The sequence below is a fragment of the Protomyctophum parallelum genome, assembly GCF_964188405.1.
Source record: "Protomyctophum parallelum genome assembly, chromosome: 3".
Taxonomy (NCBI): domain Eukaryota; kingdom Metazoa; phylum Chordata; class Actinopteri; order Myctophiformes; family Myctophidae; genus Protomyctophum; species Protomyctophum parallelum.
In genome coordinates, this window is record NC_139698.1 from 50,900,480 (window position 1) to 50,927,561 (window position 27,082).

The window sequence follows — 27,082 nt, forward strand, 5'->3', positions numbered from 1 at the left end:
TAAAATGACTCATTACGCAGAATGGCCCATTTCACAATCATATTATTGGATTGTAATGACTAATAACACATTCATGTGTTCATCCCTTTAAAGGTGGAGCGGATTTCAATTACGTTATGTGCTGCTTTGCTCAACAAATGGTATACAGACGCTAAATAGTCTCTAAAAAGTACACTCACATTCATTCATATTTTAGAACGCAGCGAAACTATGCTGGCTTTTATTGGGAAGGTATTATTCTTCCAGTTTGAGGGAAACAATGTTCTGGTTTGACGGTTCCAGCCTGAGGACTACAAAACAATGACTACAACATGACGTAAGATATCATCCGCTCCAGACCGGATCACACAGCGATTTAGTAACACAGACCAGGCTTTCCTGCTAGGTGGAAAGCCTGGTGACGCGAGGTTAGTCCTTCCCACGGCCACTAAATCCCTCCTTTTCCCGTCCCTGGCTTTGCTTTGGCAATGGGTCTGCACTCTGCACATGTATGCACCACCATGGGTCTTTAACCTGTGGCCAGACAGACACCCTGTGCTGAAAATCACAATCAACATGGCTGACATTTAAAGATGGAGTGCCACAATTTTTTTATTTTTCCAGTTTGTCATGTGTCTATGAGGTGACCGTACTTCATTAGACACCCTGGAGTCGTTTTTATGTGCAATGGTGTATTGACTTTGTATTTAGGGTTTCTTCCTGGAGGCTGAACCCTTGACAGTCAAACGGGCCAATGAAGTAAACAGTAATATAGTGACATCACACTATCAGCCCCTCCCCTAACCCCTCCCCCTTTATCATACAACTACAGCTGTGGGTTCAGGTGGATCACCACCCATCACCACCCACCAGGCAAACCAGGCATACTTAATGAACTGGTGGGCGTGTCCACATAAAAGCATGATTTTAACAAATACTGTACACTTTTTCGAAAAAGTTCTTCCCCCTTATACTGTAATAATACCTGATGATCATGTTTTAGGGTGGGAAAAAAATGGTGGCACTCCATCTTTAAGGAGGATAATGGTAAACACTGTGCCACATCTCAGAGCAAAGTTAGCCATGTTAACTTATTCTAGTGTGACTGGACTTCATGTCCGCTTGCAGAGAGATTGAAGGTTTTGGGCAGCAGAAATGAGACATCATGGCATTTGCATTTTGCACATCTCTGCACAGGTGTTCATTTTGACAGCACATTTTTAAGTGGTTTATGTTTTGAATAACAATGTGAACGTTTTAGTCGTATTTTCGTCATCTGAATATTAGTTCAGATGACTATAAAATCGATTTAGTCGATAGTAAATAAAAATCTATTCGAATATGTATGCATCCATTTGTTCATGTGTAGAAATAAATAATACATGATAAAAAAAGTTGGTTATTGGTTCAAAATATGGGATTTTCAATACATGTTGGGTTAATAGCACAGCCTGTTGAAGTGTCTGTCCACTTATTATAACCAGGGGTGAAAGTGGCTTCCAGTTCTTACAGGAGCTCCCCAGAAAATAGCGCCCGCGCCGCCTCCTGGACGCGCCGCAAATTATTATTATTACCTGTGCTTGCTACTGGATCTGCTCCTGCTGTCAGTACAGCAGGGTCTCTGCTGGCTTATTATCCAGGCTAGGTCTCTGCCTCCTCCCCGTCTGTCTCACTCTCAGTCTCAAGCAACTCTATGCTCTCAATTTGCTCTGCATCTTCATCCCCTGGATAACTTTTTCTTTGACTACATTATCAGCTTGTTCAACTCTATCTTTTCTCTTAAACAGTTGAGCTGTTGTTCGTTGCATTGCCATTTAAGCTTACATTATTTGTCTAATCGCTTTCTTCTGAGTGGCTTCTCATTCGACAAAAGTTGCCGGCGTTATTTTCATTTAGTTTCCTGTGCTTTTTCTTTTTTCGTTCTGAACCCATCAGAACTAAGTATTTCGCTGTGTCAGTCTGTCAGCCAAACAGAAACTGTTTTGAATGTTGGAGGAATTGAATTTCTACTATATCCAGTAATGCACGCATATCTTAGGCAGATGAACGTCCGTTTCCGTATCTCCGCTCTATACCGGAACTGGTACTCCCTCCCTGAGAAACACTTCTCGTCTCTCCGGTCCGTGGTTTCGGTGGTGAATTAATAACTAACGGATTGCATCGCTATGACTGACATAAACACGCCGTTACAATTCAGAAGCACTTCATTAAGAAAACTCAACTAATAACACTAATAACGTGTGTGTTAATCTGCCCGATTCTGACGTTAGAATATAATGTTTTGATTGTTTTCCCTCTTGGACATGCGTTTGTGTAACCTGACGCTGCCAGATGGGGGCGGTATTGGGTAACCATGTTCCCCAACACAGCACTCATCTGGGATCTCTCAGGGAGTTGAGCTGACACAAATCCGTTCCGTACCGAACCAATCAGCGTGAGCTAAGGGCGGGATATGTGCGAAACCGGATGTGAAGCTATATAGACACGTCAATATGATTGGTTGTGTTTGCACGCCCACACGGTGATAGACAGACGGTCCCATCCAATCATCTACCAAGTATCTTGAAGAAAAGGAACAGCCCCGTCATCGAATTTGCTCCCGGGATCCCAGATCCCAATAAGCTGTGAAACAAATTTGTGTAGCAAGCTTCTTGGATCTGGCAGTGTCAGGTTAGCGTTTGTGGGCACTGTGGCAGGTTATTTAATATAGCATTTTGATAGCTCCGGTGCGCTCCGGGGGGGGTCAGGTCTTACCGGGTCGGAGCTCCGGACCGCCCCGGCCCACTTTCACCCCTGATTATAACCCCTAACGGCTCCCCCATGTGCACTCATCTAAGCCATCTGAGCAGCCATCTTCTGGTTGAAGATGTAAAAGCTTGCCTCTCCCTCTGGACCAGAAACACTTACCCTTTCTCTAACCCATTCTGACCGGGCACCCATTTTGGTGTCAGCATCATGTTATGCTTTAGCTATTTAAAAAGAGCAGATCTACAAGCTCATATCGCGCCACCGAGTGGCGCGATACGAGCTTGTAGGTCTGCTATTTTTGAAAAATCGAAGAGCGACTGACATTTTTAGAATCTGATCTCAGGTCAGAATGGGTTCATCAGACCAGTGTGTGTCCGGCGGAAACCTCGTATGAATCTGATCTCAGGTCAGAATGGGCTAAGAACACATGACCGACTAGATAAGACTAGTGGACAATTAAAGGTGTTTTTTTTTTTTTTAGGGATGGCCAATCAGGCTCAAGTGGGCCGCTGGGCATTGAAATGGCATTTGAAGTCGTACTTTCTCCTTTACCTTTCATCGTGCACACAACTAAGACTGCAACAGTTTGATTATATACTTCGATCATATAAAACATATATAAAAAAGCAACAGTTACAGACCAACACACAACAACACAATTTGCCCTCCATCCTCATTCATTTCTCCTCTAATACAATTTCCCTCAAACTGGATAGTCGCACGACCTTCTCCTAACACCAGAGTGTACACACACACACACACACACACACACACACACACACACACACCAGAGTCTTGACCCTGGCAGCATCCCCCACAGCTCCCTGTAGCCTGCAGCTGGATGGACACATGTCTGTCCCGATTACACATTTAAGTTGACGATAAATTGTCACACAAATAATTGCAATTAACGATTGAACTGTGTTTTGGGCGTTGGGACATTGGAACGTTTAATAGGAATAGAAAGTACATTTCTGTTTTGCTTTTAGGCTTTGTCGTAAAAAAGGATGCACAGGGCAGATATGACAAACAACCGAAATATACCAAGAAATTACTGACATTTTTGTGCATCCATGTATGTATGTATTTTGTAAAAAAAATTGTGGAAATACCTGATGTACAAGTTTACAACACGTCACAAAGTGACGCGCTGTAAACTTGTAGATCAGCTATTTCTGCTTTTTCATGCATCAACTCTTTCAACATGGACACGATTATGACAAAAATATGATGTCAAATAATTGCGATTAGACGATTATGTAATAATTGTGACAACCCTAAGAGCCAGGTCCTGGATGAGCGTCCATCGATCATTTGAAAGGATTCGAGAAAACAACGTTGCTAAACTGCCTGCTGTGTGTGTGGGGGGGGGGGGGGGGGGGGGGGGTGTAGTAAAGATCTTGCGTCACAGCACACCGTCCAATCACAGCACACCATCACAGCACACTGTCCAATCACAGCACACCGTCCAATCACAGCACACCGTCCAATCACAGCACACCGTCCAATCACAGCACACCATCACAGCACACCGTCCAATCACAGCACACCATCACAGCACACCGTCCAATCACAGCACACCGTCCAATCACAGCACACCATCACAGCACACCGTCCAATCACAGCACACCATCACAGCACACCGTCCAATCACAGCACACCATCACAGCACAGCACACCATCACAGCACACCGTCCAATCACAGCACACCGTCCAATCACAGCACACCATCACAGCACACCGTCCAATCACAGCACACCATCACAGCACACCGTCCAATCACTGCACACCGTCCAATCACAGCACACCGTCCAATCACAGCACACCGTCCAATCACAGCACACCGTCCAATCACAGCACACCGTCCAATCACTGCACACCGCCCAATCACAGCACACCGTCCCAGCACACCGTCCAATCATGAGTGCTATAATTTAAGCCATTCGTATATTTCGTATACACTCTCAGAGTTAAATGAACACTCAGGATTTCACTGTGTATGCCTAATGTAATAGCCAGGGTGTGTGTGTGTGCGTGCGTGCGTGTGTGTGTGTCTGTGTGTGTGTACGCATGCATGTGTGTGCGCGTGCATGTGTGCGCGTTCCCGAAATACCACTCCCCCCCACAACCGCACAGCACACATCTATGCAGCCCTCACCCCATTTACCCATTTTGCACTAATTGAGGGATCTTTTTTCTGAAGCGGTTATTGCGCGCACGCATTTAATTATTTATTTTGACGGGAAGCAATCTGGCGGCGAGCAAAGTGAATTTGTGTGTGCGTGTGTGTGCGTGCGTGCACGTGCATGCACTTGGTTGCAAATGAAAAGACTCAGAGCAAGGTTAGGGCAGTGTAGCGCTTTTTGGATAATGGTCTTAAAGGACCACTTCACCACTTTTCAACCAATCTTCATATAATTGGTCCTCACTAATGTTCATGATAAAATACCACACTACTTTTTGGTGTGTCTCATAGGAGGGCTGTGGGATGTTCAGAAACACATCTTCCAGTGACTTCATCGATGGGGAAGCCAAGCTAATAGGCTTTCTATTCATGAAAATGTGAACTCGAACCAATCGTTAAAAGAAAATCTGCCTAATAATAATAATAAAACTATTTGTATAGCACCTTTCATGACATGAAATGCAGCTCAAAGTGCTTTACAGAACAATGGAGAATAAAAGAAAAAAAACAAGCAGTAATGCAATACAGTGAGGACATGAATAACAAAAAATAAAAAAATAAAAGATCAATTAAAAGCAATGTTGTAGAAGTGGGTCTTGAGCTGAGCTTTAAAAATGTCTACAGAGGTTGCCTGACGAAGGTACAGTGGGAGCTTGTTCCATGCCGACGGCCCGTAGAAGCAAAAAGCTCCTTCCCCGTGTTTTTTAGTTGCCATTTTTTTAGGCAAAGCGAGCAGGCCGGCGGTGGAAGACCTTAGGGGGCGGTTTGGGACATATTTAGGCAGGCAGTCATGTAGGTAGGAAGGTGCGAGACCATTGAGAGCTTTATAGACAAGTAAAAGAATTATAAAATCAATACTTAACCCATTCTGAACGGGGACCCATTTTGGTGTTAGCATCATGTCGTGCTTTAGCTATTGAAAAACAGGTTGTAGGTCTGCTATTTTTGAAAAAATCGAAGAACGACTGACATTTTTAGAATCTGATCTCAGGTCAGAATGGGTTAATCAGACCAGTGTGTGTCCGGTGGAAACCTCGTATGAATCTGATCTCAGGTCAGAATGGGTTAATGATAATGCCACTGGAGGACAGGTTTCTGAACTGCCCACAGCCCTCCTATGATTTTTCCCCTTTTTTTGGGGGTAATTTATCATGAACAGTAGTGAGGACCAATTATATGAAGATAGGTAGTAAAGTAGTGAAGTGGCCCTTTAAAGACGACAGGACTGGGGCGCTCCGGTAGTCCTGTCTTCTTATACTGCATCTAAATCACTGGTTCTCTGCCAAGGACCCCCAAATTCATGTTTGGCTGCAGACCCCCCCCATCTGGAAGTGTTGTGTGCCAGGCAGGCAGGGACCCCCAGGGAATATTTGTGTAGTAAACATTTTTTCACAATTCTTCGAGATTGTTTCAGAATTATTCGCATGATAATAATAACCCACATCGTGTCTCGCAGCGCGTTGTCAGACGCAGAGTGACAACGCGCTATTTTCGAATATCTTAAGTGTAACATTTGTTTTGTTTCGGACGAATATCGGAGCGAATTTCAGAGGACGTTAAAACAGTTTCCGTGCCGGGAATGGATTACTCCAGGTTACTGTCGCTGCCAACCCCGCTATACCCGCCATTTGTTTTATGTGATTAATCCGCTGTATTGTAATAAATAAAAAGAAAATCCGTCTTCGTCGCGGAGATAGAGACTAGATGGTTTCGTTTTGATGACGAAACCGGAAATCGTCACATGCTGTGGGCTGCTAGGGCTTCTGGGAAATTGAGGCCAATGGAAATGCATGGAGTGCAACGCCTCATTGAGACGAGTCTTGTGTGCGTCTTCCGGGTGCACCAAGATGGTGGATGATACGCTCGGATCACAACATACCGAGGGAGCTTTTTTCGCTGGATTTCCGCGGATTAAAAGCCCAAATAATTCAGCGTATGCTCTAAAGGTAATACAACAATCTCGGCAGTGAAGGGGGGTTGATTAAAATGCGGGTTAAGCGTGTAAAACAGTCAAACAAACTAAATCGACCTCACTTTTATTCAATCACGTTTGCACACTTGCCACCGAATATCTCGTCCGTATAGTGTGTTTTCGGCGGCCGGGTTGGATTTTCCGCAGCCGTCTAGTGGGGTGTATATATGGTGCCAGGCTACAGTGATAGCATACTACTTTCCAATCCGCAAAACGCACCAGTGTGCAACCACCTAAAAACTGGTCCTCATTTTCCTCAGCAACCCCCTTGAATACTCTCAAGGACCCTGCACTTTGAGAACCCTTTTATCTATACTGGAAATAAATGGAGGGGAAAAAAGAAGACTGTACTGTAGGTCTGTCAGGCTTTGTATTATGTTATTTCATAACCTTATACTGTATACCCTGAAATCTTGAATAAACGAAATTGTGAAGGAAAAAAAGGCTTTGCATGTATGAAATGTGAAATTTCCTGTGCATTGTTTGCCGTGTGTGTGCTGTGTGTGTGTGTGTGTGTGTGTGTGTGTGTGTGTGTGTGTGTGTGTGTGTGTGTGTGTACACTCAGTGTGTGTGTGTGTGTGCGCATGTGTGTATATGGCTTTCTGAGTGCAGTGGGAGTGCACTAATGGACGCACACTTGAGTTGAAGTGTGCAGAGTAGCTGAAGTGCAGCCAAGTCTGGTTTCCAGTCCTGCTTGGAAGCCCTAATCCACTCTCTTACTCTCTCTCTCTCTCTCTCTCTCTCTCTCGCTCTTTCCCCTCCTTATCTTTCTGTCATCCCCTCTCTATCAATTTAATATCTCTCCTCCCTATCCACCAGTAATTCATTGCCCCCCCGGTCTACCCGCTGTCTCTCTATTAAATCTCTTTTTTTTTTTTTTTTACCCTTTTTTCCCAGAAAGAACACTGACCACCCACAGTCCCTGTTCTCTCACTGACACCATCACCCCCCCCCCCTCATCCCTCACCTCCACCCACTGTCCCTGTTCTCTCACTGACACCATCACCCCCCCCCCCCCTCCCTGACATCTCCACCCGCTGTGCGACGGACACAATGCGGTGAGAGAGGACTACATGCAGCCAGTCTTGACCTTTCGTCAGGCTGTCAGCGCCCGAGGCGCCTCGAATGAGACATTAACCCATTTAGGCCTGACATCGAAATAGAAAAGTCCTGACAGTTTTCTGAAATACCTATGTTTCTAGGCCTATATCACTCAATATTTATGTAATTGGCCACCGAGACCCCCATCTGAAAATATGTTGTTCCAGGGACCCTCTCCAGAAGCAAAGATTTGAGTTAAAAACGTTCACTCTGAAAAAAAAGATTCCAAATTTGAGGCACATTTTCACGATTTTTCAAAAATAGCAGACCTACAAGCTCGTAGCGCGCCACTCGGTGGCGCGCTATGAGCTTGTAGATCTGCTATTTTTCAATAGCTAAATTATAACATAAAGTTTAAAACACCAAAAGGGGTGCCCGCCCAAAATGGGTTAAAGAGAATGGCCGAGCGTTATCAGAGGGCACACGCATTAATAGCAGATGATAGCAACAAGTAGCCGATCTAGCACTATAGATCACAATTTGCAGACTGGCCCATTTACGGCATTAGCGGCACTGTTGTACGAGAGCGTGTAAAATCAGGCTTTTGGCAGGGGAGATGCATGCACACGCACATGTGTATATAGGCTCTGTCGAGGTGTAACACGGACCTCTTAACCTCTTAGAGGTTCGCCCCCAAGGACCCCAAAGGAAGAGTAAAATTAGTCTACACAATTAGAGAATGTAGAATAATTGTTATTTTGATCATTTGATGCCTATATTGTCTAGGTTATGGTACAAGATATTCCAAGCGTTGGGTCAAATGCCCGGATAAATAATGGACCTCGGCATGACAAGGTTTGAAAACCACTGTCCTTATAAGCTGTCGTGTGTATGTGCGTGCACGGGTGTGGCTTCCCTGGCCTTGGCTGAGACTGCCAGGTCCTATGTTGACAATCGATGCGTCATGGCCGACGACCCACCGCTTGGAACAGTGGAGAGCAGCGAGCAGACGACGATGCATCAGACGCGGTGCGGAGCAGAGCGACGCCTCCGAGAGGGCCAGATGTTGGACCAGACGACACACATACAGCTGGCCTTCACTGACAGATTCACTTCTCTGTCTCTGTCTCTTTAAACTCTCTCTCTCTCTCTCTCTCTCTTTCTTCCACTCTCTGCGGCACGTGTGTGTGTGCCTGATGCACGTGTGTGCGTGCGTGTGTGTGTGTGTGTGTGCGTGTGTTTGTGTGTGTGTGGCCATCAGTCTACTCCAGTCAATCAATGAGCAGAGACAATTCCCAGAGTGACATTTACAGAGAATAAAGGGAGCCATTTATCACTCTAGTTTTGGGATAATAAAAGAACGACTGAATGAGCCACAGTGAGAGAGAGAGACAGAGAGAGAGAGAGAGAGAGAGAGAGAGAGAGAAAGGGGGGAGATGAAAAGGAGATTTCAAAAGCACATGAAAGGAGCAGGAGAAATGAGTGAGGGAAGAGATAAATGAGTGATAAAAGGATACTTTGTGGAGAGGACTGAGTGTGAAATAGAACAAGTGAGGAGAGGAGGGAAGGCAGGGGAGTGACTGACAGTAAGAGAGAGAGAGAGAGAGAGAGAGAGAGAGAGAGAGAGAGAGAGAGGACGAGAGAGAGGACGAGAGAGAAGGCTAGAAAGAAAAAGCCTGGGGTGCAGACAAGGGAAAAAAAGACGGAAAGACAGAGAGGGGATAGAAAAAGGCTCTCTGCGCCCGGAGTAAACAAGGGAGAGAGAGAAAGACAGACAGAGAGAGACACGTAGAGAGAGAGAGAGAGAGAGAGACACGTAGAGAGAGAGAGAGAGAGAGAGAGAGAGAGAGCGAGAGAGAGAGAGAGAGAGAGAGATGGAGAAAAAAAAGGCAGCAGCAAGGCTCCACACAAGAGACAGCGGGAGAAAAACAGAAGGTGGGGGTGGAGGAGGAGGGGGCAGGTTGGTGGTGGACGACAGTGAGAGACACAGAGAGAGCGAGGCGGGCGTGCCAGGTTCACTCAGGGCTGCTCTCAGACTTCCAGAGTGGAGGCCTCACACGGTCGGAATACTAAACACCCACGGCCGCGTGGCCTGACCCACATTCACGCCGCCGACATACAAATCCAGTTTGGGGGGGGGGGGGGGGGGTGGGGGCCGTGAGGAAGCGCCCGCCGCCGCGCCCACCACCGCCGCCGCCACGAACGGGAGCAAGAAGAAGGCCCCAGCTGGTCTCTCTGTATATACAGTCAGAGTCACCTCACCACAAACCCTACTACAACAACCCCATCGCCCCGCCCCCCGTGTTGCCCCCCCCCCCCCCCCCCCCTAGCTGTATCTCTCCCCAGCCTGAAGACATATGCTCGGCTCTCACGCAGATTTGTTCACACGTGCATGCGTCATTCGGCGCTTGTATAAAACCAACGAGAGACTACTACGATCCGTATAGGTATGTATACACAATGCGTGTGCACTGATGATCGCACACCTAAGCACTGTGACACGACACACACCCCCCCCCCCCTCCCCCGACACACACACACACAGAAATAGCCAATCAAGCTTGCGTCGTGAGCGTGTAGTGCAATGTGACACTGTTTGCTGTGAATCGGGGCACCATCCATCCATCTATCCTCCCACACACGCAGCGAGCAGGCACACGGGAGGTGGCTTTCTAGTACCCTTTCAGCTCGGTAGGTATAGGTGCTGCCTCAACCTCCAGACCAGGCTGCTATACCCCGACGTGACCTCCACAGAGGCACCATCCATCAGCCATGGGGCGGGCGGGCGACCGGTTCAGGTGGCTAATGCCACCGGGCATTCGCATAACAAGCACCCCCCGCCAACATAACTCACCCTCTCTTTTCCGATGTCCTATAGTCTCTCCTTCTCTCTCATCCACACACTCTCTCTCTCACCGCCCTCCTCCCCATTGCATTTCCCTGCTCCCTCTCTCTCTCTCTGTCTCTAGGCAGCCATTCCCATCAGTCAACAATAACTACATTTCCCACTGCGGGATGCGTGCTCTGATCTCGTGTCCGGCCCCCGTCCCTCCAGCTGACCCCTGGTGGGCCCGGGGGCCGCAGCGGGCTGAAGCATGGATGGATGGATGGATGGATGGATGGATGGGTGGGGGTCTCAGGTAAACTGATAGACAGACAGACCTTACACACAAGCGCACACGACGCCGGCTCGCTCTCTCTCTCTCTGCCTTCCCTCCAACCTCCATCCTTTTGGGCTTTCCGACAGGACGTGTGATGGACAGGGCGACAGAGAGCGAGCGTGAGGCGTGGCACGTGGCTGCCAGAAATGCTCCAGAGACGAAGCATTGTGAAATACGCCGTTTAGCCCGGCATACATCATCCGCACGCACACACGCACGCATGTGCACACACACACACACACACACGCACGCGCGCACGCACGCACGCACGCACGCACGCACGCACGCACGCACGCACGAACAACGGAACACATGCAAAATCAGACATCTGAATACACTCTCAAATACACTCGGAGAACAATACATGCATATGCGCACACAGCACCCACTTGTGCACATTCACACACGCACGCGCACACAGGGGCATAGCCATCAATCCCCTGCATACAGGAAGAGATATCCGACGAGGAGAAAAATTGAATTAGGAAATATGGCCACCATGATTTGTGGGAAGGGAGGTATTTTCTTCTTTTTTTTTTTCTTCTTCTTCTTCTTCTTCTTCTGTGGGCCGGAGAGAGAAATACGACTTTGCGTGCACTCCATCTTGGCACGAGCAAAGAGGGAGAAGCGTCTGGCATTGTTTATCTAAAAACACACCCTCTTCACGTACGTAACAATGGCTTTATGGTTTGAAATATTCATATACATGTATGACAAGATCAGGCCCATTATGTGACACTCTCCGTGGGGCTCCAGTCGAGCCATGGGGAACGACAAAGGACTCAATGGAGAGCCATCAGTCAACGTAAATTATGAAGACAAGATACATTACATAAGCCTATAGATGGGCATAAAGAGGAGTATTATGACAGTGCCGATATCAATCACGCGAGCCCGGCGCCTTCCGTAGTGTCATTTCTATGATAATCCGCTACGAGCTATTCCGAGGATACAAGACCATTATAATATGTCACCGGGGCCTATAACCAAAGCAAAACACATTAGACAATGCGCAGTATATATCATAACACATGATATGGCGCTAATCTTTTAGATGGATCTTCAGGGTTACAAATGGTATAGTGGGTGAGGTCCACACTTGCGGTGGCGTTTAACTGCGCATGCATTTTCACCGTACAACGGACGACATATTTAAAGGGTTTTGAAGCCCCCACTTTCACCCCCCCCCCCACCCAGGCCCACCCGCTGCTGATTTAAAAGGGAGGGGCAGCGGGTGGAGTGACTATCACTATAAAATTATGTAGAGTTTGTGGAATTAAAGTACAACCCATCCGGTGATGTCACTTCACCTACTTTCGTTATTAATTCAAGAAAGAGAATTTGCAATTCATCACCTGAAACATTGGCTCAAAAGACACACTCGTTTGCTTAAGTATTGTTTAGTTAGTATTATCGTCTATTATTTAAAACCACTGCACCCTGCAGCAGATATAATGCCTCACAGAATGTGTTTGAGACGTGTTTCCAATGGCTTTAACCACAGCAAAACCCTATTGACTGCATGGCTTTTCTTTCCATCTAGACCAAAAATCCCCAAAATAGTCACTCTAAAAGGTCACGCCGCCTTGTGAGCTTGTAAATCGGCTATTTTCGCCGAATGTTTTCCTAATAAGACATGCCTCAGAAAGTTCCTGAATACTAGAGTTCATGTGGTTAAGCTGGGAATGCATGCAATGCTAAAATAAAGAACACAATAGGACGTTCCGCAATAAGAACAACAACGGTTGAACAGCACATTTTGGCCCTCCATCAAATCAGGAATATATGAGGCGCATCTTTAACCCATTCTGACCTGAGATCAGATTCATACGAGGTTTCCACTGGACACACACTGGTCTGATTAAACCCATTCTGACCTGAGATCAGATTAAAAAAGTCAGTCGTTCTTCGATTTAAAAAAAAATAGCAGACCTACAAGCTCGTATCGCGCCACTCGGTGGCGCGATATGAGCTTGTAGATCTGCTATTTTTCAATAGCTAAAGCACGACACGATGCCAAAACCAAAAAGGGTGCTCGTTCAGAATGGGTTAAGTACAAACGAAAATAGCGTGCTGATGGCGTGCCGCGGCTGTTAAGGTAATACGCTAATGCGGTGGAGGCGAGGCCAGCCTGGGGCAGTCCTCTCACTGTGGCATAGGGCAGAGTATGGAAGACAAAGCAGAGCACAGTGGAGCGGAGCGACTGTCCCTGGAGTAGGAGAGGGAGGGAGGGAGGAGGAGAGAGAAAGAGTGCACAAGAGCCAGGGTGCAACAGTTCAATTATGAAGGAATATCGATAAATAATTTACTAAAAATAAACGATTAATGATCGAGTTCCATATTTTGGGCATGTCAATAATATAAGCGTTTTGCTTAAAGTGGTTGATCGATTCGTTGACGTTTAATATAAAAGTCCCACTCGCGTCATCATACATCATGGCATTCCGTGCTCAGCCAGTCAAATCATCACATTCCGTGGTACACAGCACACAGACACACAAAGCTGGGCATAGGGCCCTCAAAGAAATAACATGGTTCTCAATTATTTGATTAATCGGAAAAACGAATCGATGGAATAATCGAGAAATGAAATCGCTGCGGTACTAAGCGAGAGGAAATGACAGAAGAGAGGGATGGGGGGAGATGGAGAGAGAGACGAGGATGAGAGAGAGAGAGAGAGAGAGAGAGAGAGAGAGAGAGAGAGAGAGAGAGAGAGAGAGAGAGGGAGAGGCAGGCGACCCAGCATGACTACTGCCTGCCTGAGTGGAGCAGGCTGCCTGCAATTAAGGTGGAATCAGGGAGAAATCTGCGCTGCCTTGATAATGAGCCTCGTCTGAATTATTAACGAGAGCTGTTCCCCCAGGACCCCAGCTCCCGCTGAGCCCATCAGCCCCCCCCCCCCCCCCCCCCCCCACGCACACACACACACACACACACACACACGCATGCGCGCACATACATACATACTGTATATATGCACACACAAATGCCCACCACACACACACACACACACACACACACACACACACAGATGCACGCTCGCACATACATACATACTTTATATATGCACACACAAATGCCCACCCCACACACACACCGATACACGCAAGCGCGCACGCACGCGCACCCACACACACACACACACACACACACACACACACACACACACACACACACACACACACACACACACACACACACACACACACACACACACACACACACAAGCAGGGCAGATACTGTTGTACTTATGTCTCCATTGACAGATACACAAAGCATGGGCGATACACACATAATTCATATACTTAAGTTGTGCGTGATGCACACACGCACGCAGACACACACACAGACACACACAGACACACACACACACACACACACGTGTGTGTGTGCACTGCATGCACAGAGGTGGACCATTTTAACCCTCTGAAAGCTCACTTATTAAATTTAGACACCTACTGCAACTCTGCAAGTGAATCCAACAATCCTTTTACACACAAGTGGACGTTTGACTGTGCCAACAGCATAGCACTTCATCCGCTGTCATAATATAGCAGACTCCGACAGGCTTTTCATACATATCAAAATAGACTTCTTTAGCGTAGTGCTTGAATGAATTCATCGCCAATGTCAAACATTTTTCTCTTCGAGAGATATCTCTAAAAGTGTAAAGTGCCTCCATTCAACCTTTATTACTAGTGTAACACTCCTGGGCTAGGGCTTAAAACACTGGGTTCTCCTTTGTATGAATGAATGAACGAGGTTAGGTATATTTCTGTCGGGGTGGGATTGAGTTTATTTACTTATACATACTCAATTGGACTGCCATTACTCTTTGTCATTAACAATGTCATTGCTGTAATTGTTTTGCTCCTGTTTTTGTTTTTCATTATTTTGTACATTGTACATCGATTTGTCTTAACAACAATATAAATGGAATACCGATGTATAACAATCATGAACTCTGCCACTAGGAGTGAACGGACTGAGGCCTGACTCACACCTTTACAACAGACTGATGTATGCTTGTTGTATGAGATGCAAGCTCGCAATGCATTTCCAATGGGAGTCACATGGTTTGACACAACATTTGTGTTGTATGAGGGGGTGGGGGGGGGGCAGTCGAAACACAGCCGAAAGCCGTACAACACAAATGTTGTGTCAAACCATGTGACTTCCATTGGAAATGCATTGGGGCAAGATGTATCACACCCTTTGTATACATCTAGCATGCATCAATGTTGTATGCTAGATCGAAAGGTGTGAGTCGGGCCTAAGAAGGACCGAAACCACTCAAATATGGGACCCTTAAGGCCTATTCATAGTCTGGATTTTCGGTGGTGAGCTGACCACCGCGACCACCGCGAAATAACGTTGAGCGGTGGTTAGTAAAAACAGAGAGAAGGGCTGGAGGGGTGGCGGTGGTTTGCTCTTCGCGCGGCTCGTGACGTCATGTTGTAGTTCGGTGGTGTCCTAACCACCGAAAATCCAGACTATGTATGAGCCTTTACTCTCTTGGAAATGTACTGTGATGCTCAACACGACCTACCTGTTCACCAAAAAATAAACAAAATAAAAGTTAAAAAAACTAAAACAATGGTTCTCAACAAACAGTGGGTCGAGATGCGGACACATTTTTATGGGTCCTTTAAAAAAAAATCCCCTACATTTTGTTTTTAATTAGTCATATTATTATTATTTCCCCAAAACATTCCCAAAAAAAGGTCAAATTTCGTGAATAAAGTCTAACAAATGAGAAAACAAATGTTTAAGACGTAGAGGGTCTACAAGCTCACAAAGTGTCGCTTTGCGCCACGTTGTGATTGTAGATCGACCAGTTTGGGTCCCGAGCAAACGTCTAATATATGTCTGGATCTCTGGAGGTTTGGGAACCACTGGCTTAAAAACACAATGACATTTTGGAAGAGGTTTGGTTGTATAATACCTTGCCATGGTGTAACTCCAAATATTGGGGAGATATAATTCAACAGTTGCTCCATAGAAATTGATCATCCAAACTAGCCTAAGCCATATTTGGTTATGTTGTTTACATCATGGCAAGGTAGTAACAACCCAGACCTCCACCAAAGTTTAATTGTGCTGAAGGAAAATGTGCAAATCAGCAGTTCACAACCTGTTTTGGATCAGGGCCCATTTGAAAATCTCAAAGGCGTCCGTGTTTGCTTTAACGGTCAATCGATTGTGTCAATGGAACCAATGCAGAATTTTAGTTTAGTCATAGTCTTATGACTGAAACTTCTTTTAGTTTTAGTCATATTTTAGTCATCTGAAATGATTATTGTTAGTCTAGTTTTAGTCTACAAAATATCATAAGATTTTAGTCAACTAAATCTACAGTTGATTTTAGTCGACTACATGAAATGTATTTTGGCGGGCATGGACAGCATCGTAATGGCTGATTCTACACTTGGTTGCATGCTGAAAATAGCCGACCCACAAGCTCACAACGCGTCGCAGGTCTCAGTGCAACTCGTTGTGAGCTTGTAGATCTGCTATTTTCAGCATGCAACCAAACATACGATTACTTGTCTTTTAGTTCTACTGGATCTCTTCTCAACTATTCCCTCCATAACATTTTAGTCTATTTTTTATTTGTTGACGAAATTGTCAGTATATTTAGCCTTAGTTTTAGCCAGCATAGCTTAGTTTTTATTTAGTTTTCCCCAGTGAAAGAATGTAGTCGACGGACTGTTTTCGTCATAGTTTTAATCGCTGAAATCAACACTACATAGAATACTTTAAGTTCCTATTTACCAGTGGTGGAAAAAGTACTCAAATGTTTTACTTTTTAAAGGTATATTCAGAGATTTCACTTAATTCAAATATCACTTATTTTTTTGTTTTGTTGTGATAATCCTCTCTACTATAGAGTGTGCTGACCATATAAGGAGTTCCTCCCTGTCCCCAGTTAACCCCTGGGGGTCAAAAAACCTTAGGTTTCGTTTTTGGCTCTGTATCCTGATTGGATGAAAGGCTTAGGTCCCAGCCAAAAACGAAACCTAAGGTTTTTTGAGTGAAATCACTGAATATACCTTTAAGTAAAAGTATCAATACTACAAAACACTCTGTTACAAGTAAAAGTGCGGAATTCAAAATGTAATTGAGTAAAAGTACAAAAGTATTAAAAGAAACTAAATGTACTTAAAATACCAAAAGTAAAAGTACTCATTATGCATAGCCGATCTACAACCTCTCAATGTGTCGAGCCGCGACGCATTGAGAGTTTTCAAATGTAAGTTTTCAAATGTATAATATTATATTAATAATCTTTGGAAAATAGCAGATCTATAAGCTCACAAATGAGCTTGTAGGCCTAGATGTGCCATTTTCAAATGTATGTTTTGTAATAATATTCAAAATCTACAAAGTAACTAGTAACTAAAGTTTTCAAATAAATGTAGTGGAGTAAAAGTACAATATTTGTGATGTAGTGGAGTAGAAGTAAAAGTATTTGGAAATTGGAATTACTCAAGTAAAGTACAAATACTGTACCTCACAATTATTGTACAGTACTTAAGTAAATGTACTTAGTTACTTTCCACCACTGCTTTTACTGGTACATGTGTCATCACAATGAAAACTAATTTCCCATGGTTTGAAAGAAAAGAATGCCATGACATTTATCTTCACATTATTACTGTGTTGAATTCATGTTGCTTCAAGTATTTGGGGCCCACTTGCAATATCGCACTGGTTTGGAATCAATGTTCCAAATGGATCCAAAATGCATTTCCTGTTGCAGTGTTGGTGAATATCAGTAGAAAACAAGGAATAAACTTGGACCGAAGCTGTTCCCTAGCAACGCAATTACACTGACAAGGTATATTATGAAGACGTTAACCCATTCTGAACGGGCACCCATTTTGGTGTCGGCATCACGTTATGCTTTAGCTATTGAAAAATAGCAGATCTACAAGCTCATATCGCGCCACCGAGTGGCGCGATACGAGCTTGTAGGTCTGCTATTTTTGAAAAATCGAAGAGCGACTGACATTTTTAGAATCTGATCTCAGGTCAGAATGGGTTCATCAGACCAGTTTGTGTCCGGCGGAAACCTCGTATGAATCTGATCTCAGGTCAGAATGGCTTAAAAAGCATCGTCCTTCTGAGACGCACAGCCATTTATCGGTCCACTGGTCATTTGTTACGCATTACCCCCGCCTTTACACACACACACAATACACCAAATGAATATTTCCCTCGCGGAGATGAAAGCTATTATTTTTGAGGGGTTTGTTACGTTTGTGGAATAATCACTGTTGTTAACTCAGCATAACCTCCCATTCACTCCCAAGGAGCATTCGGCTGCTATTGCAATCCAATCCTCTTTAACAAAACTTCAAAACAAGGCCTTGCTGTGAACGAGGTAAGTAGGGAATCCAAAAGCCTGTTATTAGACGGAGGAAAGTACTTAAGGCATTCTGAACGGGAACCCATTTTGGTGTCGGCATCATGTTATGCTTTAGCTATTGAAAAATAGCAGATCTACAAGCTCATAGCGTGCCACCGAGTGGCGCGATACGAGCTTGTAGGTCTGCTATTTTTTTGAAAAATCGAAGAACGACTGACATTTTTTAAAATCTGATCTCAGGTCAGAATGGGTTGATCAGACCAGTGTGTGTCCAGTGGAAACCTTGTACGAATCTGATCTCAGATCAGAATGGGTTAAGTCACGGGGGTGAACCACATCCTAGTTTTTTATTGCTGTTGATATGGCATCATACTGGAGGCCAGCTGAGAGGAGAGGGGGACTCTGGGAGTCCAAGTGGCGCTCTATTGGAATGAGGGCATTGTGCGTGCGTGTCAGTAACTCACTGCGTTCAACAGCGCTGCCTAAGATAGACTCCTACAAAGGAAGACCCCTCTCTGTCCCCCTCTCTTCTTTTACCCTCCCATGTGTTTGGTAAATGGTTTCCTGGGAAATAAACAAAGATGTGTTCAGTGGATCTGGCACTATAGTGTAACGCTGGAACCCTCCCCCGTCACATTCTCCCCCCCCCCCCTCCCCGACACAAAACTCATAAAGCCCCAGGGGAAAAACCCAACAAGTTTAGTCCGCACAGTTGTTGTTGGTTTTTTTTTTGTCACCAAAATAAATCCATGGGCACTTCCAAAAACGATGCCACACCTCCCCGGAGAGCCAATCCTCAAGAAAGTCTGGTTGCAAAATCTTAATCGGACAAGCAAAAAAAAAAGAAAAAAAAAGAGCACAATAGACAGTAACTTTTTCCCAAAGTGGTACCCCCTCCTCTCCCAAAAATGGCTCACCCCACCCGAGAACAGAGTGTTCCTCCATGGGTGGTTTGTGGGGAGGCATGGTGGAGTGTACGCACGCGAGTGTGTGTGTGTGTGTGTGTGTGTGTGTGGTGTGTCTGCCTGACTCGAGTGAGTGAGCCAGAGGGAATAGTGGAAACTGTCACCCTAATTTTAGTGACAGTGCAATGCAAAAAGAATGAGAATTTCACTCCGCTGGGATTCTTTTTTTTCTCCTTTTTTTTCTTCTTTTAGGGAAAACAGCAGAAGACTACTCAATATTCTGAGAAATGTCACCAAACGGCCGGAAAATAAGCCAGAGTCATGAGGTAATTGGCTCGGTAAGAGATGTTTCAACAGGCTCAACTGTAGTTAATCGTAAACGTAACATTCAAATCAGTTCGAATCCCGGTCGAATTGTTGACTTGACATTCTCATCCCCCCTGGTGTTTGCCTCCTGAGAGACCTAACGATGGAGAGAGGGGGGACAGGGGGGGGGTTGATGTTCTGGGGGATCCTGCATTGTTATCCTATTATCTTCCAGATAATAGGAGATATGAGATTTTGTTGGGGAGATAAGGAGAGGCGTGCTGCTTAAGGCAACTCCAGATCACTGGCAGGAGACTCTGCTCAAGCTCAAACTCCTGCCGCCACACAGCTCCCTGGAGAAAGGCTCTTCACCTCAATTGGCCCTCGCGCCAAGAAACCACGAGACAGAAAGAATGCATAGAATGCAATGCGAACGTATGGGGGCTGACAGGCAGAGGAGAGCAGAGAGACGGAGCTGAGAGGAGAACAGAGCAGAGAAAATAGATGAGAGATAGTGCGGTTTGTCTGCTAGATGGGAGTGATAAGAGTCAGGCGAAGTCATATCAAAGCCGGAATTATATTGTTTTTTTTTCCACATTTACCGTCTCCTGATCACCGTCTACCCCATATTTGAATGCGCGCCCATGCTTTGGGGTGATTTGCATGTACATTAATCATTTTCCCTGAGAAATGAACTGCCACGGCGGCTGCCTGAAGGCTGCCGTGGGAGAGGCGGCGACAAAACAGGCTTTCTTGGCACCGGAGACCCGGCTCAACCTGAATATACAGTATATCGCCTGAACCTAACCATGCTCTGCAGCCAAGTGGCGATGTACAGGCCGATTTATACTTGTGTCGTGCAACCGGAAATAGCAGATCTACAAGCTCACACCGCGTTGCATCGCGCCACGCTGTGAGCTTGTAGATCAGCTATTTTCAGTGCGCGACACGGCGCCCCAACCAAGTATAAATCAGGCATTAGGTGCTCATAATCAGCTGCCGTAAATCTGTTCGGCGCCCATCATATGCTTTCATTTTGGGAAATATATGCGTGTGTGTGTGTGTGTGTGTGTGTGTGTGTGTGTGTGTGTGTGTGTGTGTGTGTGTGTGTGTGTGTGTGTGTGTGTGTGTGTGTGTGTGTGTGTGCGCGCGCGAGTCTGTGCGTCTGTCTCTATCTCTCAAATTACTTGGCTTCCTCGAGCCAAGACTGAGGATAAAATATGAATCAGCTGAAGTCTAGGATAGTTTCCAGCTCCCTAGATCCACAGTTCCACACCCACCCACTGTCAGGCAACGCACACATGCGCGCGCGCGTGTGTGTGTGTGTGCACATACACACATGCATGTGTGCGGTGCACATGTGCGCACACACACGCCCAAATGCACAAACAGAAACCAACACACACGCAGGCACACATACACAAGCACGTATAGACAGACCCACGAGCGCATTCCTACACGCGCTTAAAGTTTCGAGTCTCTCTCCCGCTCCATGCTAAGCTTCTGTCAAACACTCCCTCCGCCATGCATTTGACATCCGTATCCCTCGTATTTGCCAAGTGTGTCTCTCTCTCTCTGCAGCTGCCGGAGCCCGTGCATACTGACAGCATTATGAGACTCCGTCTGTCTCTTCACCTATAAATCAATTAGATGAAGTGATAGGATCCAGCCCCGGCTATAAAGTCTACTGACTGTGGAGACAGGGGTTATGTTCCTTTGCAGAAGATAAGACTATAAACCTAGACCTAGCAACTGAAACATATCCTCCTGTCTCCTTTCTCCTCCCTTTCCCACTTTTGCTCACACACACACCTCCTTCCCGCTGTCTTTTAGCGTCCGTCTTGGTCATAGCTCTCCATTTCTCCTTTTTGAATCGTATCGCTCTGAAGTTCTGTCAACGAGAGGAACCTTCCTGATCCTGACCCCTTTGGCCTGCTGGCCCTGTGCAGAGCACAACCTACAGACATTATAAATAACGGCCCAGTCACTTTGGGTTAGATCATCTGACCGACTCTCTGGCACTCGTGTGGACCTGCCTGGCCTGCCACACAATCCCTGGCGTCTGACCGCCTCGAGCCCTGACAGAGGCACTGCACAGAGACACGCGGAGATACTCGCAATGTGTGAAATGCACACATAGCGCATGCTGAAACACCACAGTACACCTGATATCGGGGTCCGTTAACACATCACAGATTTGTAATGTTCACACACACACACACACACACACACACACACACACACACACACACACACACACACACACACACACACACACCACCATCCTATTGATTAATCTCTGGCATTTTTCACGTACGCAAGCCACAACTATCCATGTTGACAGTCACACAATACAACAACCCCTGCCCCATAACAAAGGCGTTCCCTGAGCGTCCTTGAAGTAAATGAAGTTGCTAGCGCCTACAGGCCATTCCCCATGCCGAGGCCCCTTAAAACCCCACCATTAGAAGCATTATGGAGTCAAGAGCTAGACTGCGCACCATTCTCTGCAGTGACATGCTGTCAGACCAATCACTGGGCCCAAACACACACGCCTATAGAAGTAGACAGCCCCTCCCATGTGCTAGCCCCCACAAAGATGAGCGTGCGCTCGCACGCACACACACACACACACACACACACACACACACACACACACACACACACACACACACACACACAACCACTACCCACCCTGTCGCTTTGTTGCAATTGACATGTGCTGCTCCCACGCATACAGGCTTATACTCTATATTTCTCTCTCTCTCTCTCTCTCTCTCTCACACACACACACACAAATATGCAGGTGGCTGCTCTCGTGCATGCTGCACGCTCAAATATAATTGCCTATACATCACACAAACAGGCAAAGCTACCAAATTAATCGCTAACTTAAATTCAAGATCCTACGCATTCATGGTGAAGCGCTGCAGGTTTTCAGTGCACTGGGAAATGAACCCCATGAGAAGACTTTGCAAGTAATCTCTGCTTTAAAGCAGCGAAATCCTGAGTGTAAAAGTGCGCGTACAAATGGACCCTGGATTTTTTACACTAACTAGTACTGGACAGACACGCTGTGTCAGAGGGTTCACTGACACAAGACTCCACGCAGACTCCCGCTGGTACGGAGGCGATTAATAAACTATGGCCCAGAATACCGCTTTGCCTTTCCCAGAAGCCCTGGGTCCAGAAGGTATTTACAGGAGTTTATCGGTACCATCTAGGGCTACTGACCGTCTTAACACGGCAGCCTCAAGCCAAATTTGAATCCCTGCCAACAGGAGGGATGGTGGTTTTTAATGTGTTACACCCTATCTGCTTTTAGGGGGCAGAATTACTATCCTTGTGTACACAGTGGCGTAGTAGCCTACAGGCCACTTTTGATAAAGCCATCACTGGCTGGTCCTTTTGACCTTAAAGACATCCATTTGTCTGTCGGTTTGTGTGTCCAACCCATTACATCCATCTCCCTCTCCTCCTACATAATAAACCACCGGATCATACTATCGCATTTCATTTAATTTCATCATCAATGTTGTGTCTTTTATGTTTGTTTGTTTTTTCCCCCCTTATCCCTCCCTCGATGGGGTTAAGAAAATAAATGAAAGCAGACTCGTCGTTTCATATCAAATGCTTTTGCCGGTGCATATTTTATATTGATTGAGATGAAAATGTAGCGGGCTGATGCAAGCCATCTTTTTCCAAAACCACAAAGAGCGTCATCGCTAAATATAATTCCATTATATCATTGTAAGATTACATATATTCCGTCCTGTGTGAGTATCTGGGATTACGGGTGGCTGGCATGCCTGTAAGGACACAGGGTGTGAACTTGTGGTTAGAGATCAGGCCAGCTGGCAGAACAGAAGTGACCTCGTCCTGCTTGGTTTAAAGGCTGACTATGCCGCAGGCGCACCATGCATACACTGCTCCTATTGATTTCTCTTCAAAAACAGACAATATTCAAAACCTGTCTGGGATGTTTCATTTATTGCGTACTTTCATGAAATAATTTGCAAGTTAAATGGCATTATTATCGAGTACAACAAGGGCCCGTGTCATAATATGCAAAGCAAAAGATACTTGATGTTTAATCCTGCTCGAAATGGTAGTGAAAGGCCTCATGATCTCTTCAGAACAGCTTGTGTCAGGTCTTCATTAACTATTCAAATTTTTGCTAATTTTGAGTGGAGCCAGATGAGTTTACTGTCTGGGTGTGTGAGTAACATGGGGAGGTGCGTGTGCACGCACGCACGTGTATGCGTGCGTACACACACACACACGCACACGCGCGCGCGCGCGCGGCAGGCCGTTGTCTGAACAGTGAACACACATACACTTGCTGTATAGGCACTTCCTGATTGGAAGTGTCAACATGGCTTAACATGTGACTTCTAAGTGCATGTTTACATTTACTACTCTGTCTCTGACTGAAACCAGGTCAGCCCTGTTACTGCCTGCTTTAAACGACTTACCTAATCCCCTGTCATTACCTGGAACGGGCCCCACGTCTCGCCTGTGGCCTGAAATAGCCTTGGACCTCAGGCTTCCACTGTCAAACCGCTAATTTGCAGTTTCATAAATGCAGACTGGGACACTGGCGCTAAAGATAAAGTGGGCTCATGGCTGAGTGGCTGAGGTGGAGGTGCTAGTGCGAGTAGGGGGATCATGAAGTTAAGTCTACCTGTAGACACACCTCAGCAACAGTTAGCTGAAATGGGACTGGCTTACAGACGCAGTCAGTCAGGTGCTTTTTTATTAAGAGGAGGGGGGCTTGTTCAACTGACTCCAGACTCGTGACAGGTTCGCCTTATGCAAAAAGGCAATGCAATTGCGACAACAACAGGTGCATATTTGTTGAGATTCACAAGTTCCTCAGTAAGATATAGGGATAAATGTAAAAATCTATGCAGAGGCTCAGGCTGCAGAGCCTTCAGTCGTTGAGGACACATATCCATGACCCACGGTGGTTTTTGGACTATATGCACAACACTGATTTCAGACAGTTGCCATAGAAGCGACAGGCTTGTCAGGTGTAAACCTGACACATGAAGGTTGATTCCCTCCCCGACAATCAGTCACTCATCTCAGACTATACCGCAGAGATCAAGGCGAGAGCTGCAGCCTTGCTGATTTTGGTCCCGTTCTGAGATGGTCATAATGAAAAATAATTAGACAAGGGGAGGAGAGGAGAGGAGAGAGGCTGATAGCCCCGGGCAGATGTCCAGGAGGTTACACTATACACACAGGCCTCCCTCACGTCAGTGATGGTAGTGGAGTGTGGAGAACCCCCCTTATATGAATAGCATGCTACAATGTGGAAAGCTGACCTGCAATTGACTTACATCATGATCCAGGGAGATAGGTAGGAATACTTGCATGTGGCTATTTGCATTAACATTTGTCTGCCATATACTGTACAGACAAGGTACAAAAAAAAGCAAGCAGGAAAGAAAACATGTTGTTTGCTTATATTTTCATGGACATTGGCTTCTTTTGTTTCTCCAGTGCTTGGCCGTCATAAGCAGTACACAGAGCTTGGGGAGCTGGAGCCTGGGACAAGTAAAGCCATGTCACATGCAGCATGTGTGCCGATACAGTTTTCTGCCACCAATGATCCATTAGAATGACTGACGGCGGTAATGAACTAAGACAAGATAACGCATGGCACCATTCACGCGTAACCGCCGCAGAATCCCACAGTGACACATGTAGCCTACAATATGAGGGCTGAGGGGAATGTAATGGGCCCACTGAATATGAATGATACTTGGTGTTATTATCACTGGACACGCTGTGTGTGATTAATATGTCAAATTCCTCTTTACACTGACTCGGGGTGTGTGATTTATTTCCTTTTTTTTTTTTTTTTTACGCCTCGCCTTACCTTCCATCCAGCCGAGCTGTTACTGTCGCCCTTATCCTTGAAATAGGGCACATAGCGGACCATCCAGTCGTATATCTGTGACAGTGTGAGTCTTTTTTCCGGGGTGCTCTCTATGGCTCGGGTAATGAGATCGGCGTAGGACTGGTTGCCCCACGCGTTCCGCCGCGAGGACTTGGCTTTGCGCAGCTGCCCGGTGACATCGAGCGCCGCGCCGGCCAGGCATGGGTGCGTCGCGCCCGTAGGAGCCGGCGGGGCGCCGGCCGGGTGCTTCAGCTCTCCCGGCGTTCCACCCACTCGTCCCGCTCTGCAGCCGGCGGGGATGTCCTCCGGTTCCACCTTGATGCTGGCCAGCGGAAGACCCCCGCCGCCGACCTCGTGTCCACCGGGGAAATCCTCCGGACAAGGCATCGGCCAGGTGCACGAGCGAGGCCGACTTTGCGGCTCGAAATCCGAATCGATATCAACCTGATGAGCCTCTAAATCGTCGTCCACCATCATCAACATTTGGCTTCAGTATGTGATGGAATAAATCAATCAATTGAAGAAAATGTGAACAATAATCTCCACGATTCCGCGTATTGTGTTCAATATCACTTCGCCGTTCAAATCCGTCTCGTGACAGGGATATTAAGCCTACTGTCTGATTCAATAAGTAACAATTCAATGTAGGAGCCGGTGGCTGAGAAGGAGCATGACTGATGCAGGCGAAAATCACAGCCTTGCGTGTAAAGATTTTAGCAGTAATAAAATTAATAGCAGCCTTTCGTCCATTTTACCTGTAGTAAAATGCGCGATGATCGCCCAATTGCTGACGATTTGACAGTCTACATCACCTAGAACCAGACAATCCCAGATGCATGCCAGCGCCAGTCTAGAGGCTGCTCGGGTCCGTCTACACAGCAACAGATGATAATTCAGATAAGGAGCATATTTTGCTCTCTCGTCGTCGATAAATTCCGCCAGGAGACAACGCGGAGACCGGGGATTCACCGGGGCTGTGCAGAGGGCATCATCCAATGAGGCGATAATGCGTGATTACCGTGAATTATTCAATCTTCCTATAGTCTGTGCGGATTAAGCCGTGGCAACATGCGACCCAAACTGTCTGCGCGTCTAAATGAAGACGCATGTGACGAATTACAAATCGATTCAATTCCAGTCAGCGCGAGGGAAAAACAGTCCAGTAGTAAGCAATCTCTAATAGTCCACTTTTCACGTTGATGGGGAGAAAAAAAAGAGACTTCTATGATCACTATATCCTATACTCCTCCCGGTCCCTCGCACACTCATATGTAGTGTGTCTCTTTCCTCTCTTTCTCACTCGCACATCGCACACATGTTCTCATTTGCTTACAACTCGTTTCGTCGATGTGAACCGATGATGACGCGCGGGCGCTGTAGTGGAGATGCTGCCAATTGGAATGCGCTCATGAAATCAATACTCCCAGAACATGATTACAGAGAGAGAGAAAGCATCCCCTAGCCCTCTTCCCCCCCCCCCCCCCCCCCCCCCCCCCCCCTCTGCA

The 27,082-nt window shown here is 46.2% G+C and overlaps 1 protein-coding gene across 1 annotated transcript in view; it reads right to left on the bottom strand.

Moving 5' to 3' along the window:
• LOC310855910 (forkhead box protein O6-like) overlaps positions 1-26,843 on the bottom strand; it is a 61,516-nt gene extending 34,673 nt beyond the window's left edge. The window contains exon 1 of the mRNA XM_083761093.1: positions 25,557-26,843. Within this exon, the coding sequence (XP_083617219.1) occupies positions 25,557-26,060 (504 nt within the window). The 5' untranslated portion in view covers positions 26,061-26,843. The remainder of the gene's footprint in view (positions 1-25,556) is intronic.
• Between the last annotated feature and the right edge of the window lie 239 nt (positions 26,844-27,082).